Source organism: Centroberyx affinis, unplaced genomic scaffold (assembly GCF_046629955.1).
Source record: "Centroberyx affinis isolate AG114_WGS23_722 - 3 ecotype Tasmania unplaced genomic scaffold, CSIRO-AGI_Caff_v1 ptg000472l_1, whole genome shotgun sequence".
NCBI classification, from domain to species: domain Eukaryota; kingdom Metazoa; phylum Chordata; class Actinopteri; order Beryciformes; family Berycidae; genus Centroberyx; species Centroberyx affinis.
Window position 1 is genome coordinate 38,701 of NW_027279130.1, and position 19,004 is coordinate 57,704.

The window sequence follows — 19,004 nt, forward strand, 5'->3', positions numbered from 1 at the left end:
CATTACATAATGACGTCATCACGCAAGACATCACAACTTCATTTAGCAACTTTTAGCAACAAATCGACCTGCCTGTAGCAACTTCCCCTGAAAATTAGTTGGCAACACTGTCTCTCCCTCCCTCCCTCTCCCCCTCTCCCTCTCTCTCAATGTATTTAATCTACTTTTATTGGCATGAAGTTCAATGTAATTAAACTACTTTTATTGGCATGAAGTACAATTGATTATGTCAGAGGTTTTGTGATAATCGAGGATGATGGTAAAAGTAATAAATGAATAGCAAATAAGTAATAACAGTAGGCTAATAATAATACATAACAGTAAATACATAGGCTACATAGCAGTAAAGGTCTGAGCTCCAGAGGAACTACTATAGTGTGAACAGAAAGAGGACTGAGGCCCCATCAGAGCTGAAGTGAACCAGAAAGAGAACTGAGTCCTCTTTCAAATGAACTGATAATGTGAACGCAAAAAGAACTGAGTCCCTTTTCTGTTGGTCCACTTTAAGAGGACTGAGTTCGGTTCGTTTAAAGAGGACTATATGTGAAAACACCCTTAGTATCACCTTGTTGAATTTTGTGGAAGCGTCTCTGCCGGGAATCGAACTCCGGTCTCCCGCTTCAGAGTCAACAGTCTAACTCCCTGCGGGCCGAGTGACCCATAAAGTGGTGAACAGAGCGACCGACAACACCTTCCACAGAGGCCCTGCTGTTGCGGGGCTAAAGACAGTGTATCCACAGAGGAATCACTGATAAGCTGTTCAGTTCATTCGGACTCTTATTCCCTCTACAGTGTAGGGTGACAACTCAGAGACTGTTTAGCACTGTTACAGTAAAATAATAATTATGTTGTAATAACACTCACCCTGCCGCAACCTTCCTGTTTTCCTCCGACATACTTGTCCTGCTCTGCTCTGTCGTTCACTCACACTTTCGAGTTTGCTCCTCCCCTCTCCATTTCCTCGAGTGTTCCCTCCACTGAAGCCCTTTACTACGGTGCCCCACAGGGGTCAACTGCTGAAAAAAAAAAAATTGGGAATCCATACCCACGTGTGCACGGATCAGTAATATGTGAAAATGAGAGACAACACAGCTTTTTCTACAAACATGAGTTATAGCGAGCAAATAGGTTTTATATTGTCACCAGAGCAGATATTCAGGAATATTTTTATTTAAAGAAATAAAGCTCTGAAGTTAAAACAATAAAGAATCATATCATCTTGACATGTTGAGGTGGGAGTATATTGTGATGTGAATAAATGTTCACTAGATTTAGAAGTGCTGGTTATAGAAAAAACAAAAACAGAACGTGTAAAGAAACTTGAGTCAATAAAGATCCAAGAGCTCCCCAGGTCTGATGATGTCACCAGATTGGATGAGAAACTGTCAAAAGAAGAAACAGTTGAAACAATACAAACTCATCCCCTTAATAACTTTATCAAATATTGTCTAGCAGTCATCTCAAAGCTGCACCTGGCAATTTCACATGGTGGCTCCAACTGGCATTTTGAGGACTCCCCAACTGAATTTGCCTGAAGGAGGGGTGGGGGTTGCCAAAGTTACTTGAGGAAGGGTGGAGGAATCTCTTGGGGATGTGTTCTTGTGTCCTCCATGGTGCTTTTTTACGTATTATCTAACCACCGAAGCACAAATCCAAAACGAGAGAACAGGATGGAAGACAGATAGAAAACCCGGACGTTTCCTTGCCAACCTCAAAATATCGAGGATGCATCGGATGGAGACTTGACCGACGACAACAAATTGAAAACCCCAAGATTCATTGCGACAATGGCGATCAGCGCTGTAGTCTACAGTACAGAGCCGGTTAACGGGGGGGAAAATTTCATGAGAAGATCGTTCTCTCCAAGACAACTTGGGAAGAACGTTCTCCACAAGGTCCACAAGTAGCGACTTGGCATTCTTGCATTTGATAATCAGCCATGGTTGGACTCGTGTCCACCATGCAAATGTCTTTGTCCCAGTTCACTACAAAGAACCCTTGGTCGCCCACCCCTACAACATGTTCTCGTCCAAACATCAATGACCAGACCTGGCACACTACACACTTTTCACACTGAAACCCCTGTAGTCCCCAGTAAAGCTTTTCTCAGTCTAAAGCTCCAACATATTTCTGTAATTGGTTTTTATTAAAACAGTTTTAAAAATCACACAAAACACACAAAATAATTATTCTTAAAGTGTCCAGAGCAATTTTTCAAAAGATATCCTATAACTGTCTCTAGTCTAGCTGCTGGGCTTGTTTTTCAGCGACGGTGTAGCCCTGACGGTCTTCCTGAGTGTTCGGCCAATGGCACTCTTCCGCGGGGAAGTGACCGACTCCCTGATGTTGGCGAGCAGGCCTCGTTTGGTCTTGGGCTGCACAGGGGACTTCTGGGATAGCTTGGCGAGTTCGGCCTTCAGGGAGGCAATCTCCTTGTCCTTGTCCGCATTCTCCCTTAGGAGCTCAGCCATAGATTTTGCCTTGAGGGGGAAAGAGGATTATATTCAAATCATAATGCAAAGTATACAGCAATAGTTCCCACCCCAGTTTTTTACCTGAAATGCCTACAACCAGCCACTGAGATGGACAAATTTACACAAAACAAACATACTTCTGGGTGGATATCATTGATTGTGCCATCTGTTATTTTGTCGCCCGTTTCAAGACCAAGGAAGAAGACATTTACAACATAACGACTATAATGAGTAGGGATGGAACAATGTATCAAAATTCAATATATCGCAATACAAAAATGTGACAATATGCATCGTGGGGCAGAAAAATGAATGGTGATATTAGCTCCATTTTATTCTACTGTAGTAATCACAAATGAGACGGCTTGACCAGAACAATTTCACAAGCTCTCCATCCAAATTATATTATCGTCACTTTGTAATGACATTTTGAAATTGTTTACATTCTAGTAAGCCAATGCTAGAAAGGTTTGTGGCTCAGAAATGCATTACTACAGAACCTCACTAGTACTGAAATGTACGATATTTCCGAAATTCAAAAGATTGCACCATGAACATGTATTTTTTTCCCTACTTGGTTCACCATGCTCATTGCGTTAAGCCCAAAGTTTGTACGTCTATTCTGACAAATAAATTTCTACTTTGAGTCACCTCACCTTATCCTCAGCCTTCCTCTGCAGAGCCTCCAGATCAGCCGATTTCTCTAGGAAGCCATCTCTGACCTTCTGAAGAGTTTCATTCAGCTCCTGCAGCCTTTTCTCTAGAGACAAAATCAACTGGAAGACAAAACACTTGTGATGCATCATATAGAATTGTACAGGCTCTTACATGACCAGGTTCATCCAAAGATAAAAATGGGTTACAGAATTTAAGTTTGTCTTTTCTACCTGCTGTTTATCCTCACACATTTTCTCCATCGCACATTTTTCCTTGTAAAGCCGTTTGCATCGATCGTCACCTGTGGGGAGAAAATGAGGCGACGCTGGAAACACAACGCATGTTTGTTTTTGCCATGGACTGAACAGAAATGACTTACATCTGATCTACAGTATGCTAACCTGCTGCTTCTGTCTCTGTAGATGGATGGATGCTGCTCTGCGTCTGGCAAGACTGGTCCAGCACCGGAACTGGAGATGCTTCTGTTCTGGGAACAGACATGAGGCTCTCCACCTCTGACAGCTTACGTCTGAGGGCCTACACAGATGGTGTGAAAGCCAGATTTTATGTTTTAATGACAAACCAAAAAAATCTGAGGATACTGACTGTTTAGATTGTCAGCATAAGGATGCTACTAGAGTACTAATACAGGGTATCTGCAGGTATTAAAAAGCCAAATCAAGTTTAAGACTACATTCTACCTGGAATTTAATTTAAGACCAATGTAACAAAATCAAGACTAAAGGCGGCAAAATATCCTGTTTCCAATTGAACATAGCTAATCAGAGTTCTGAATCTATAAATGAGCAGTATAAAAAAGGAAATTAAATGTAATCAGAGAGTGGACATGCATCATGTGATCAAGTGGAAGTGAAGTAATGCAATACAATGTAAGAAAACAAAACCAACACTACTGCTGGTCTCATTTCACATTTTAGTGAAAACACAGATTTCATGGCTTTTGCCCCATTTTGTTTGGTTTACTGTCCAACTCTGCCTCACCTAAATATCACTGAATGTAAAGAATCTGTCAATACCACCATCTCTATCAAAATTAAATGAAAATATATCTGCATAACATGGTGAAAAATTAAGAACTAATTACTGTATTTAAGAAACCAATAGCTTCAGGCCTTCTTTAGACATTTTCAGACTAATGACCCAGGACACCCTGTATATAACGTACCTCTGCCTTCTCCTGCTCAACAATGAACTCGTCGAGAGGCACGTAGTTGTCCTCCACGCGGTTCATAGCACACTGGTAGGCGTGCTCTTTGATAGCATCCTTGTACATCTCAAACGTGTTCTCCAGCTTCTCCTGGTAGCTCTCCTTCAGCTCTGCCATCTGTCGACTTCCAACATTGAAAAGCACAAGTTCCATTTACAAAAACTGATTTCATGTTGACATTTATCAAGGGCAAGGAAGAGATCAACTTGATACAAAGTGTGTCCTAAGGCCCAGTGAACGTTTGTGAATGGGTTTGTTTTCCTTGTTTGTGGCTACAGTCATATTATTCGTTCAAAAAAGCAATATAATCTGTCCCTTCACCCTTTGAAGAACAAAGCATACCTGCGGAGCTCTTCGCTCTCCATGAGCTGCTGTAACATGGCGTCTCCCATTTCCTTGCGGATCTCAATTTCCTGGACCAGGTTTTTTCTCCGCTCGGCCAGCAGTTTTGTTCGGAGGCTCTCGATCACATTCACTAGCTCCTGGGAAAGTTAAGAGTCAGCATATAGATAACTTCGATCCGAGTGGCAACATAAGCTGTCACACACGGTGTGTACCTTGCGATGAGTGAAGGTAAAACCCATGTTCACATAAGGGAAGTGAACCATCCTGCTGCCCTATAGTTCTCTATGAGCAAGCATGTATTATATTGCTGCCAAAAAAAAAGCTCTACAGTAGTAGACAGCCATGGTGTGTCAGTAGTGTGGTTATTAAACTCTGAAGTCCCGTCTGATCATTACAAGGCAAAAAAACAACACATTCATACTATTGTTTTTGTTATATATTAATAAAGGACCACATTACCATGCAACTTTCATCATTCTGACACCAGTAACTAATATGCGCTATGGATTTGTATCACACATATTTATATCAGCTTACTAAGAGCACAGGCAATGCCATTAGCATTTGCAGATAATGTTATTAAGGTAACAATGTTAGTAGCCTGATATATGCAGTCACATTAAAAGGGTAGGCTAAATTGCTAATGCTACGTATTGCCACAATACGAGTCAAGCCATGCAAGCCTTTCTTATAAAATAAATATTCATATATTTTTATTTACATACTGACAAAAAGTATGTTCTGTGTATCTTATTCCCTGACTATATTGTACTGTATACGCCAAAGCACATGTCTTTAAAGTATTCATATGAGGACAGCTTCATTTGCTGATCCGAGTATGAATACATGGGAGCTGGGTTGGCACCAATCCAGATACTACAGATACTGTCGCCGCACCTCTCCATTTATATGGAAAAATGTTTGAATCAGAGAAGCAAAGTCAACAGTATAGAGTGATGGTTCCATCATTGATAATATTGTGCTCAAATATACAGAAAATTCTCTGTGTGATAAATGCCATGGAGTAGAGCATTTGTACTTTCTGTGGCAGGATGGACATGTCGGCCTCATCCTCTTCATCCAGCAGCTCTTCTTCAGACAGGTAGCTCTCCAGGGCCTGGCTGTCAATCACCCCGTCCCTCACCAGAGGCTTGCCGTCGCGACCGACCAGACGAGGAGCCAGAGACTCCAGAGACTTGGCTGGAATCACCTGGACAACCTACAGACGACATTAATTGGGATGATCTTCATTTAAAGGAGCAATCAGTAATATCTCACTGGTTCGTTGCACAAAATGATCATAATATATCAGCAGGGATTCACTGCACAAAATGATCATAATATATCAGCAGGGATTCACAAGTGTTCTTGATCGATGCCACTCACTTCACTGTTAACTCAATAGCTGCTGAGATCTCAAACTTTCTAAACAAGCAGTCCGGCCTGTACTCTTCTCCACACCCCCTCGATATTTCACTATATGCCCAAGCTCCGCCCCCTGAACTACCTCCCTTAGATAACCATGGAAGAAAGTATAGTGACTGAAGGATCGGCTTTGCAAGACAACTCTGCAACAAAGCCTAAAAACCCTTGTTCTAAAGCCAAAAAGGCTCCAAAACCTGAGTGAAGACTACTGCTGCATTTCAAAGGTGGAGGTAGCTTAGGCTTACAGCTTTGCTGCGCATTAATAAATACCTGTCAACCAATATGCTCACAAACAACCTGTTGCTAGTAAGCAGCTAAAGGGTACTTGGGGAAGTGACCTCTGGGTTAGCCAATTTAGCATCGCTAATAGTTTTGTAACTGGGATGTTGTAAACATTTATAACAGTTTGCAATGGGATATATTACTACTTCACATTTCTAAATTCTAACTGTACTAGGCTAGGTGGTGCCTGTTGCATCACACAAAGCAGTTCATACTTGGTCAGTTTCACGCCACCGTAACTCACAGGGACAGGACGAGTCGGAGAGGTTGTGGCTGAGACTTGTGGAGGAGGACACAAGTTTGCAGATGTTGTAGTTCCTATGGCTGCCGTTAGATGTAACGAAAGAGTCCATATTACTGATTGTTCCTTTAAAGCACAACTCCAGCCATTTCCAACCTGGACCCTATTTTTCCATCCAGTGATCGAGTCTGACCAGAATCTCAATTGCTTCACTATAGCTTACTCCACTACAGCTACTTAAGTCTTGCTTGCCTGAGTACAGCTCTCCAGTACAGCGGTTTTTCTGTGACACTGCTTGATGGTTCTTGTTTGCCATTGTGTTGTAGTAAATATTGAACTTTTAGACTTGGTCTCAAAGTCAAAATTCTGGTATGTGACAACACTACTGACAGTTTAGGCAACACAGATTAGTGGAGATCTGTTGCGATTCAGAAAGATTTGTGACAGAGGAGCATGCCTGTTCCTCTCACACTGACCTGTTTGGCAACAGCAGAGAACTTCATAACGTGGAGTGTCTCGTCATAGGTGGAGGCACACTGGTTAATGTTGACGATCATGGAAGCTCTTCCCTTCCCACAGAAAACGGCCTGGAAGAGCTTGGTGAGTTTGCTCTCTCTGAACGGAATGTAGCTGCTCTTCGTCCTGCCCAAAAACACGAGAGAAGTAGAGGGCTTGAGCAATGCAAAAATACCTTCAGACAAACTGAAAGGTTGTTTGACATGCTTGCCCTTTTCCCTCTCGTTTTTAAGGATCAAATTTCATGTTTGGGGGTCATTTAGAGAGGCAAAGGTGAATACTCTCAACTATTCGATACTTGATCAAGATGTAAGTTAAACATCCTTAATCTGGTATTCAAGACTGTGCACACTTGCTCACGACCAACAAAGTTTGCCAGTACCAACTTCAGTGTGTACAGAACTCTGCTATAAGGACACAAATTTCTACCCCATGTGAGAACCACGTCATATCAGTTCAAACCTTTGGCACCGTGTATGAGCCCTAGATTTTGTCCATCTGGTGAAAAACTGTCTCTCACACGTTCATTACCAACTGTACCTGTCAGTCTGATTGTTGCGAAGGGCAGTGATACACTTCCCCAGAATGAGCAGGGAGTTGTTTATGTTCCCCGCCTCCTTTAGCCTCTCTCCAAATGTCTTGGTTTTGTTGCATCTTTCCGAGCCAGCCAGATCACACAGAGAAAACCTGAGAAAGACAAATCAATGGTGATGGCATACAAGGCAACTAAGAAAACTTAGGGTTAGACCAATATGGGTGCAAAGCCGTAATCTGAATTTTGATGTTTTCGCTACCAGCTACTTACTCTGAGATCCTTTGAACTGTAGTACCATCAATCTTCAGTAACTTCATGGTGAATATGCTGTGGCTGTGTAAATGGAAAGCCCATATGAGTTTTGCAGACAGTAAATCCCAACTGCTACACCAACTAAACAAATTATGCCATTTACCTTCTGCTAGAGGACTGGTTCATCTTAGTGGATGCAGCACTTCGATTTTTGTTTCCATATCGTAGAAGTTTGCAGGCTTCCTCCAACTTCTGGATGTTGATCCACTTTAGATCTGAAATTAAAATATATTAAGATTCTAAAAACTGAAAAGAACATTAACTATTAAGATTAAGCTTTTAAAAATCTAAAGTTTGACAAAGAAAGTTGCTCTGATGCGCATGTACAGCCACCAAGACAATTATGAATGAGTCGCTGAATTACAGCGATGAGTGTTCACACCTCTAACATAAGTGTTCCCAGCGCCGTCTTCACACACGCGAAGAGCAGCACGTTTCTTTGACTTGGTGCACAAGGGAGGCTGCAGCAGATCGTAAACACTCTCGTTGTAGATTTCAAAGAACGCCACCCACAAGGCAAACCGGCTGCTGCCTAGTTCTGTTGGGTTGCTCGCCATCTCCACTGGACGGAGAGGAAGGTACAGAGTGCACAGAGGGTAGAAAAAGAGAGAAAAAACAATTGAGGAAGAGAGCAGGAATCATGCATACAAAATGCTATCCACATATTCCTAGGGAAATGACCACAGGTAGAAGGGTTTGGGTGGTGGCGATTGATTCCTGATATTAGTTTCTTCAGAACTTTTTGCAGCCTACATTAGGATGTTATCAATCTTAGTGGTATAATTGGATTTGTTTCCTCCCCAATAGACAACTTTAACCACTTATCAATGCAAGACAATGTGTGGCATAGTTTCAGTTTTAGTCAACTGGAGCCTCTGTTTCATTGTATCATAATGACACTGTGGCTCAGGAGACTTTGGGGAATGTATTGATCAGTGTGTCGAGTTGCTGTGGGCTACCTGTTTGCTCACAGGACAAAGAGAAGAACGAGAGACCAATGGCCGAACTACCACTGACTCTCAGGGGATTACACTCCTAGATGGGGACAAAGAATACATATCTACGGTGAATACTCTCTCCGCAGACTCTTGGGCCTTGGTGGCACATGATTGAGAACCACTGACAAACATCTAGTGATTGGACATGAAGTTCTCACCTCTTTGAATGAGGAAAAAATGGCAGCCTTGGCGCTCCTCTCCTGCTTGACCTGGTCAGGACCCAGATACTGAGCATCGTTCCTGAGGTACGGTTTCAGGTCCATCCCCTCATACAGGTGGCCTCCAATGTACTGGAAGGTGGCATCCAGCACTCGCGGCAATATTCCTGGCTCTTTCGGAGTTCCTAAAACACATTTCACATACTAGGAAGTCCAACTAAAAACATCCATCCATCCATCTAGAAACAGACTTTGAGGACAGATACTGCCAATGTTAGAAGATACAAGAGAGATGGATCTCAGAAGAAACCTTATCTTAAGTGTTAATTTTTTGCCAGTAGGCAGTAGAGCAGGGCATTTGAGTACACAGATAGTATGAACATCTAGCAGCAGCAGCAACAGGAAAAATGCCTAAACCAACCTGGATAATCATCAAAATGTCAGTGTGTTCCCATCCTTACCTTGGATTGTGTAGGTTTTCCCAGCGTTGGTTACACCATAGCTGAATATCAATGCATTCTTCCCATCCAAGTAGTCGGACACTTGGCTTTTGATGGTTTCCTCAAATAGCTCAGCCTGCGTCGTCTCAGGGCCAAAAATCTAAAAGAAAAATAGAATCCCGTCTTTGACAGATGTGAAGCCAGCTTCTTCTACAGCTAAAAGCAATTATTACAATGATCCAATTAGCCTGGACTTTATCCCATGTCCTGGCATAAGTCACATTAATAGATTAATTGCATTGGTATTGTTCTTTTCCAGGGTCTAAACTAGAGCATGATGCCACATATCAGTCATTTCACTCAGACTAAAAGTATGATTACCAACTATTACCAAGTATTTCTTGCATTTTACCACATTGTATTAAACCATACCATAATTTCCGTCTGGATTGAATGCATAGTCAAACGAAGTGCTTGATTGTGCTTCACAGAGCTAACAAGTAGCATTATGAGCTTACAGATAGTGTGAAAACTATACTGCTGAAAGTCTTGAAAGTCCAAAAATGAAATAGAACCTTATATCCTAACAACTCAAATAATGATGTTTGTAGGCTGTGACTTTTTTTTTTTTTTTTAATAAAGGTGTGTGAGGACTATTAACATATGATCAGGCTGCAGGTCAACTGTTACAAGCTCAGGAAATTTCTGACCTGAGAGAAGGAGAATTTGTGGAGTGGCAGACCAATGCCCCTCTCGCTGCTCTTCATGGTGGCAGAGCCCTTTGGTGCGTTCAGCGCCACCGTCTGACTGTTTTCCATCACTACACAAGCCTGAGGAACAGAGAGGAGAACTTGCAGTCTGAATAGAAACATGCATCCTGGCAAGGGCAGACTGTCATGTTGTCAACCACAGATACAGAGGTTCCTCCCCAACCACATACATTTTGTTAATTCTTCATCTAAAAAGGCAGGAACGGATCCCAGAGTGTCCCCAACCATTGAATAGATGGACTGGGTCACTCTGCCTTAAAGAGCTACTAACTCTCATCACCCTGTTTTCAAAAGAGAGTTTTAGTGTCCCATGATGGTCTAAATACTGTTTCAGAGGCTTTTAGTTATTTATTGTCACTTTTAGACTATAGATTTTGAGCTGAGAACTAGACTAATAGACTAGATGTCACCTTTCACATTAGACGCTATACTGTACCTGATCCTCGTTATCGGAGAGTTCCTCTTTAGAGAAGGGCCTGACTCTCAGGTAAACCCTCAGAGTCTGCTGCTGCTGCTCAGCGCCGCCTGGCATTTCACTCTAGAAACCCAGAGGACAAAGGTCAGACCCGACACCAAAACTCAGTGTAGAAGAGCTGAAATTTTAGGGTCGCTTCAATCATTCTGATCAATTAGTGATCTAGTCAAGGAAACCTGGACAGGCATCCTAGGTCAGCCTTCCTACTCTTGAAATGTGTAAGAATGACTTAAAACAGAAAAATGATGATATAAAATTTTTTTTACGCTGGAGTGGAACAAGAGGAAAAAGATCAAGGAAGGCTACTGGACAGAAACATTTAAAAGACTCAAGAACTGGAATCTTAACATTATCTGATGGAAAAAGATTACCTGCTGGGGTAAAGTGCTGGCTGGCAGATCATTACATGTGGACTCCATTGCCCCAGGCTGCATATGGTCTGTTTCTTCCATGGTCAAATCAATAATGGTACTCATCTTGAGACGAGACAGCTCAGGGAAGTCTGTGTTAATGCATGTGCCTGATTCAGGTCATGCATTAAATGACAGCGCCACCACTTTCACAAGAAATATTGGTTTTAGAGCTACAGGTAGGTCTGCTGACGTTACTCCACTGGATATCAGAGGGCAACTTCTAATCAGTTTTAATTGGAAGCAGGTGAGAAGTCCAACAAATCATCAGGAATAACCAACCAGTTTGGAGAGGAGGGAGCATTACTGCCACCCAAGGGTGGAAGTAACTACATTTACTCATGTTGCTGTAATTGGGTAGCTTTTTTGTGCACTTGTACTTTTGTGAGTATTTTTTAAGTCAATAATTTTACTTTTAGTTAAGCATGTTAGCTACATTTTCAATCAGATTCTGTCAACCAAGGACTTTAGTCATCTACTATCCTTTAAAAAGTACTAGAATTTTGATGAAAAATAGATCCAAAGCACTCCAGGATACAGTTTTTAACTTTTCATAATGAATAGCCAAATAGCATAAAGGTTTTTTTTTAACCTATTTTAGAGTATCTTGGATCTCTTTATCTTCATGAATAATCTTTTTCTTGTAGCACCCAACCCCTATTATCTCTTAACATCAGAAGCTAAGACGCTTTCCAGCCTCCTACTTGTTTGTGTGCTATCATTTGTTTTGTTTTGTTTTTTTACAGTCAACCATTTTTCAAAAGTTACTGTCACCTTTTTTCCCCAAAAGGTGGATATCTTGTTTTGGAATGCCATTCATTACTTCATCAAGCTTTCTTCCGTTCCCTTGAGAGTTTTGAATGAACTAAGTGCATGAAGATGACAGTCCACAGCAGTAGCATCATTAAGTGAATCATTTTTACAATACACATGTGCACACCTAGTCACTTTCTGTACCAATGCATGGCCTTCTGCTGACCTGGAAATGTGACAGCACAAATTTTGCACAAAATGCACATAACCTCTAAATTCAGACTTGTTTTCTTCATATCGTTATATAGTATGTTGCATATATTTTGATATTTGTACACTTCTTTCATACTATAAACCTCTTAATATTTTCATACTCATACTTTAGAAGAGGCATCCCATGTTTGAAGTGGATGTGTAATACCTGTGTGTGTCTGTTACTTGGTTTAGTTGTTGCTCCAGCAGGGAGTCACTACAGGCAATGCTGGTGTATGTCACCCCCTAGTGGTAGTTTTAATTTTTTTTTATTTTAAACTGCAACCAAGAAGATGCAGAAAATCATCTTGGGAATGAGTTTATCCTTAACCAATGTATCAGTACATTGGACTACTGGAGGATCTCTGGAGCAGCCCAGAACCCAAGTTGATTAAATATGATCTCAAATGAGTGACAGACATGGGTCTACTGTAAACTTTGTCAGCAACCCGAGTTAGCTTTGTTGCCTGTGACCAATTGATGCTTTGCAATGTTTCTCTCTACTGCTTACAAGTATAATTCTAGACACTAACATTTTTCTCATTGTACAATTCCGCATGTTAATGTTTTGCCTCCATCATTTCACTCATTTTGAGCGGCAAAGACTTTGGTGTAAGCAATTTCCAGCACGACGAACACCTTTTAAGCCTGTTACACTGTCAAAATATTCCATGTTAGCCACACTTGTGTCAGGCCATGCAAATAATAACACAACAAAGTTTCCTCATTTCTTTTCTTTCTTTATTGCATCATCAGTCAGCTTTATGCGTCTGCGATGGTGACCTCGACCTCTACGCCTGGTTCGATGCTGATGGAGGTGATCTGCTTGACGATCTCGGACGGGCTGTGCAGGTCAATCAGACGCTTGTGGATCCTCATCTGGAAGCGGTCCCAGGTCTTGGAGCCCTCACCACAGGGAGTCTTTCTGGTGGTGATACGCAGAGTCTGGAGGGTGGGGGGGAGAGACCAGATTTAAGTTTGACCAAATCCAAATGAGGGAAAATGGATATTATTACCCCCAGAATTGTATTCTTTTCAGGGTGAAAAGCCTCATTTAACCGGACATCAAAACTTGCCAATGAAACATTCATGCGTGCTTGAGTTTGATCAGTCACGTTAGAATCAATTCAGGTTAAGGGCTTCCCATAGACAACCAGTGTAGTATTGATGAATTCAACAATAAATATGTAGTCAAACTGCATTATATCAGAGGTAGATGACAATGACCCATACAGTACGTCCGTCTAACCAATATAAACCAAGATATTTGGTGTTCCAGTACCTTGGTTGGCATGCGGACTGGTCCCTTAACCTTCAGGTTCTTCTCCTTGGCGCCACGGATCAAGTCTGCGCAAACTGAGGGTTTGAAAAAGAAAAAAAAGTCAACAAAACACCAGTAACCAGCAGTCAGCCACATGGTACTTTGAAATCCTGGCTCAGAATAGCGTATAAAGTCATCACAGTTTATCAATATCATATTTCTATCCTCATAGCTCAGGTCAGTGCTACTAGAAACCATTTTAAAAATGTCCTACTCCGAAATGACTTACCCTTCTCCAGAGATTTGACGTTGCGGCTGGTGAGTGTGATGCGGATGCGGTGAATGGCCACCTCAGTCTCAACAGGTGCCTTGCCAGTGTCCTTGAAAGCCTGCATTTGTGGAAGCAAAAGGACAATTAACAAAAAGGCAGAAACTATTTTTGAAGTCACAGTCACATGATTCCTTGGTTTCTTCCTTCAGTCACAACCACCACATTTTGTTTGCATTTCAGTAAACAAACACTTAGAATGTACAATGACAGACCGAGCTGAAAAATCTTGATTACGTAGTACCTTGAGCTCCCCATTTAAGAGATACTGCACTTGCTTTTAATATAACTGTCTTGGTTCCAAATCACTTTTGACATTTATATAGGATTTACATACTAGGCAGCTCCAAGGCTGTTTGGTTTAATGGGATAACCCCCTTTTACCCCCCATTCTAGCTACATATCTAATGACTATAATATTTGTATAGCACCTTTCATACAAGAAATGCAGCTCAAAATGCTTTACAACAAAAAAATTCACATAAATCTTGATAATAGTAAAAATAAGAAAGATGAGAATAGAATACATAGAATGCATCTTCACATGAAAATAGACATAGAATGAGCATAATGTAAAATAAGATGGAGAATAAAACCCACTTAATAGTAAAAACGAAAAAATGAGGAATGCATAACATAAGATGGAAAATAAAACCCACTGAATAATAATAAAAAATAAGAGTACGTAGAATGCATACAATCAAGTAAAATACAACATTTAAATAATATATAAATAATTAGCATTGATGTGCGTCTCCATTTTAACTGTTAAGTGCTTATTCGTAGTATTGATTTATGACTTCGGCGCTTGGAAGTAGTAGAGTTTACGAATAGCACATGAACGCAGCACACGCTAATGTTTGTGAGCACGAGAGCGCCTGCTACTGACAAACGTCACGTTACATCCAACGTTATACGGGAACATTTCACTATAGTAATGCGTTTTCATTTTTACGTTGAACCCCCGTTCTAGTTCACGTTTAGTTAAGATAATTGCCGAAACAACCGTCGTGATAACGTCAAGTTTCTAGCCACTTTACAGTCAGACTTAGCACGTGTACAGCATCGACTACTAGGTTAGCAGACTGGCCCTTCTCCCGAGACTGCTTTCAAACTCTGGTAGTTTACTGTTTCAATGCTGATCGACAAGCTTCCTCATACCATACAACATAACTTAGGACCTTTGACAAATCGCGGGGGTCTACTGGTAAATTCAGCCTTCATCTGGTCCACGAAGCAGAATGTTATTTTAATAAACCTCATATATTAGAATGTAGTCACTGCTCACTACCGCCCTCCACGGTGCAATTCGTTGAAAGAAGACAAGAGATTAAGCGGCGACGCGCTCATACAAATTGGAATTGTATTAAAGTAAGTGCTGCTTTGTGAATTGAATGTATGCCGAATTGTAGAGTGGTTCCCAACGACTCATAAAAGGTCTTAGGTCATGTTCCGACAGGTATTCATCTTCACCGACAAGTAAGGCAGCATCAGTGTCAGATTTTTGAACGAAGTATGGCGGGACGTCACGTATGGGGGTTAGCAAACCAGCTCTATAGCATTTGATGTGTAGCCAACTTTCAAATCAGTAATAGATAAGCTACGCGTAAAATAGTCAATCAAAAAGTTTTATTGAAGTGGCACTCACCATAGTTATTATTCCTGACCGACTTATTCGGAAGAAATCCAAGCGAACAGCGGTGAGCCAGGAACGGGCGCCACCAACGTGGTTAGCTATTCAGGAAAAGAACGAGTAGAGGCCCGCTTCCCTTTATGTACCGCTCATCCGGGTTCCTGCGGCTTCTTCTTCTTCTACAACTGAGCCAAAATAAACAGCGCCATTTAGTGGCTGGAGTAGTGGCTGCGGTAGCAACTTTTTTTGATAAAAAAAAATACATTACTGATAAACAGTCACTAAAAATCCAAACTCATACAGCAGAATCCCCTGCTTTTCTATTCTTATCATGTATTAGTTGACTGTATTAGCCAATAACCCAACAAAAAAATGTAACCTGTGGCTATATGGTGCAGATGGACATGGTTATGCCATATTGAGGGGAAACAAGTTTAGGAACTGATTGAGTTTAACGAGATAAAATCATCCACAATCAGTTTCTAGTTGTGGATTATAAAGAGTGCCAATAATTCACCATGTATGGCATATTTAATGTAATCACCCATTAAATAACCCATTCAAAAATGTATTAAGAAACTGTGATGTCCACAGGATGAGATAAAGCTTTGAAAAACAGAAACAAAGTACAAAGTATAAAAATATTTTTAATGAAATCCCATCACACTAAAACATTGCAGGATAAGGTTAAATTTCAAATTACAAACAACTTGTGGCAAATAAAAATTCATTTCACACCGATACATTTTAAATTCCTAGTTTAAGAGACAAAACTGGGTAAAACAAAGTCAATTAGAAACCTCACAGTAACTGAAAGTCTGTAAGGTTTGAGTTGGCTAAATGACAAACACTGATATGAAACGTCAGTTTACAGTGCAAGACAACATAAATTAACAGACTTAGGCCTTTAATATAATACAGTGCAAACAATAGCCTATACACCTTAACCTATACAGTAAACAGACGGTCTTTATAGCTTATTTTTCTTCAAACAAGTGAAGAAATTATGCCATTGGTGTGAGATAATTCCACATTTTTCCTTTGTAAATCAACTTGTTTAAAGAATTTCCTTGAACCAAATGTCATTTTCTTCATACCAATAGAAATGTCTGGCTTGTTTCAAGATATCAAACAGCCAAATTCCTCAAACAAGTGAAACTGCATTGGAAACATGTGGACTTACATTCACCCCATTGGTAGTAAGATTTTAAAACTGAGACTAAATGACTTCTTAAGATAAACACTTCTTGCAGTGTAGCAGTTTGCAAGCAGTTCTATTCCTGCATAGTGTCAAGCCAAACTCCATTTCATAATCTGGCATCTTAAAGTTGCCTTGCTTATCGGCACAACTGCATACCTCATAAAATATGACTCTCTCTTTTCTCAATCATTAGGAGCCACTCTGTACTTCGGCACACACACTCAGTTCAATAACATTAACTTTCAACAATCTTCCTCTACCAAAAATGCATTGTGGCAGAGGATAGTGGGCAATGGGAAACAATTATAAAAGTTAGTATTTTATTCCAATAAGTGCATCATGGATTATATGCATGCCGAATTGAAAAGTGCATCCTGATGATTCAGAAAAGTAGTGCTTCATAGTGTATGAGGCATGAACTTTTTCGTCGACCAGCAAAAAGCCAATTTTTGAACGGATTTCGGCGTGATACACACAGGTCTGCTCACAGTTCAACAGGCTGTGTAGTTTGCCACGCTAAAACGTTCATAAAATTGGTAGCCTACATCATACTGAACCAACGGCGGCCAGTATCAGTCCTACCAGCTGTAGCTGATTAAAACAAAGTCAGTTGTAAGCCCGCAGTTTGTCCAGGTGGAGCAGCAGGTCCTGGGCGCTGGGTCTGCAGCGGGCCTCTCCGCTCCAGCACTGGCTCACCAGAGTCGCGCACAGCCGCCCCTGCTCCGACCGGAACACCGGCTCGTCCTTTACTGACGGCCGCAGGTTGTACGCCACCACCGCGTACAGGACGTGCTGCCTGTCCCCGGTGTACGGCTGCTCCCTGGTGATCAGCTGCCACAGGGTGATCCCGAAGGAGAAGATATCCGCTTTAGGAGACACTCCCTCACCCTTCAGCAGCTCGGGTGCTCTGTGCGTGTAGGTGCCCCCGACGTGGCTCAGGTGGGGGCTGATGCTGCTCACCTCGCATCCGAGGTCCAGTTTCACAGAACAGCCGAAATCAGCAATTTTGCACACGTCCTCGCTGGAGACCAACACGTTGGCTGGTTTGATGTCCAGATGCGCGACGCTGTGGGAATGAAGGAACCGCAGGCCGTGGACAATGTCTGTGGAGTACCTGAGCCACCTGTCCGCCTCCAGCGGGTCCGCACAGCCGTAGATAACCTGCTGCAGATCTCGGCTACCTACGAACTCCATCAGTATCGTCCCGATGCTGTTTTCGTCTTCCAAGTCCGCCGGGACGCAGGTGGTCGCCGCTATGACGCGAACGACGTTCTTGTGCCGCAGGTGCGCCGCGTTCAACTCGGCCCAGAAGCTCTGCCGGGACGCCAGCTTGTTCTTGGCGCACTTTTTGACTTTCTTCACTGCGACGGTCTCTCCGAGGTAGTCCGCCTTGTAGACGGAGCCGAACCCCCCGGAGCCCACGGGCTGCACGGACCGCAGCTCCTTCCAGTGGATCACAGAAGACCAGAGTCTGCTGGCGACTCTTCCGTGGAGCCGCTGAGCGGGGACTTTTAAAGTTGAGTCGTGCGCGTACTTGGTCAGCGGGCTGCTGCAGACTCCGAAGTCCAGAGAGGGATAAATGTCTTTGGGCAGCAGGCGGGTCACGGGGATTGGAGAAGGCATTTTGAGTGGAGGCGACTATCATTGCAAGTACCAGCACACCAAGTTCACCGTGCAGACTCCTCTGCTAACTGACTGAGCAGCCTGACTGCAGGCAAACCACTTTTACTCAGCACCATATGGCGTTTCCTCTGGTGCAAACACACAGCTGCACCGTCAGTCATACCGCCACCTAGTGTCCCGGAAGACGCAATGCTCTCTCTTGTCCTCAGTTCAACTCGTTCACTCCTTTATAGGAACTGAATGTTATGAGGAACAGTAGAGTACAGGGTAAAATGCCCACCTTTTTGCATGTTGTGCTACTACAGCAAAAGGATGTGTATTTCAAACAATTATTGCTATGTGTACTTCCATCCGTGGCACAACTTATCTCAAGCTAGTCCAAGTTGAGCATAGGGATGGGACAAGTTGAGCCCTATTCATATATTTGGTTACATCACCACACGGCCATCTTGGTTGGAAAATAACAGCTAATTGTAATAAATTAACAGGTGATTATAATCAAAGTAATGCCAACACATGAACTGAACAGGTAACAAACACCTTTTAATAGGCAAACTATACACAGTAGCTAGCTAGGTATTAAGTGGCAGTTTGTCAAACAATGCTAACGTTAGCGATAAGCTGTGTTGTGTAACTTGGCTACTGTAGGCCTACATATACAATAACGAATCTAATGTTTAGGTAGGG

The 19,004-nt window shown here is 42.0% G+C and overlaps 3 protein-coding genes, 1 non-coding gene and 1 pseudogene across 4 annotated transcripts in view; all 5 read right to left on the reverse strand.

The window, feature by feature from the left end:
• LOC139642377 (NACHT, LRR and PYD domains-containing protein 12-like) overlaps window positions 1-930 on the reverse strand; it is a 32,659-nt gene extending 31,729 nt beyond the window's left edge. The window contains exon 1 of the mRNA XM_071517186.1: window positions 865-930. Within this exon, the coding sequence (XP_071373287.1) occupies window positions 865-896 (32 nt within the window). The 5' untranslated portion in view covers window positions 897-930. The remainder of the gene's footprint in view (window positions 1-864) is intronic.
• A 1,313-nt stretch (window positions 931-2,243) lies between these two features.
• On the reverse strand, window positions 2,244-11,332 carry LOC139642388 (kinesin-like protein KIF20A; annotated as a pseudogene).
• Window positions 11,333-12,990: 1,658 nt separating this feature from the next.
• LOC139642383 (small ribosomal subunit protein uS10) lies at window positions 12,991-15,642 on the reverse strand. The gene is made up of 4 exons (XM_071517198.1): window positions 15,509-15,642; window positions 13,822-13,921; window positions 13,554-13,627; window positions 12,991-13,216 (listed from the first exon to the last, which is right to left on the reverse strand). The coding sequence occupies exons 1-4, from the start codon at window positions 15,509-15,511 to the stop codon at window positions 13,034-13,036; spliced, it is 360 nt and encodes a 119-aa protein (XP_071373299.1). The 5' UTR covers window positions 15,512-15,642; the 3' UTR covers window positions 12,991-13,033.
• Window positions 13,701-13,768, reverse strand: LOC139642389 (small nucleolar RNA U54). The gene has a single exon (XR_011695043.1). It is a non-coding gene; the product is annotated as a small nucleolar RNA U54 (small nucleolar RNA).
• Window positions 15,643-17,300: 1,658 nt separating the features above from the next.
• LOC139642387 (serine/threonine-protein kinase mos-like) lies at window positions 17,301-18,339 on the reverse strand. Its single transcript, XM_071517204.1, has one exon. It carries the CDS (start codon window positions 18,315-18,317, stop codon window positions 17,301-17,303), a length of 1,017 nt encoding a protein of 338 aa, XP_071373305.1. The 5' UTR covers window positions 18,318-18,339.
• Window positions 18,340-19,004: the final 665 nt, after the last annotated feature.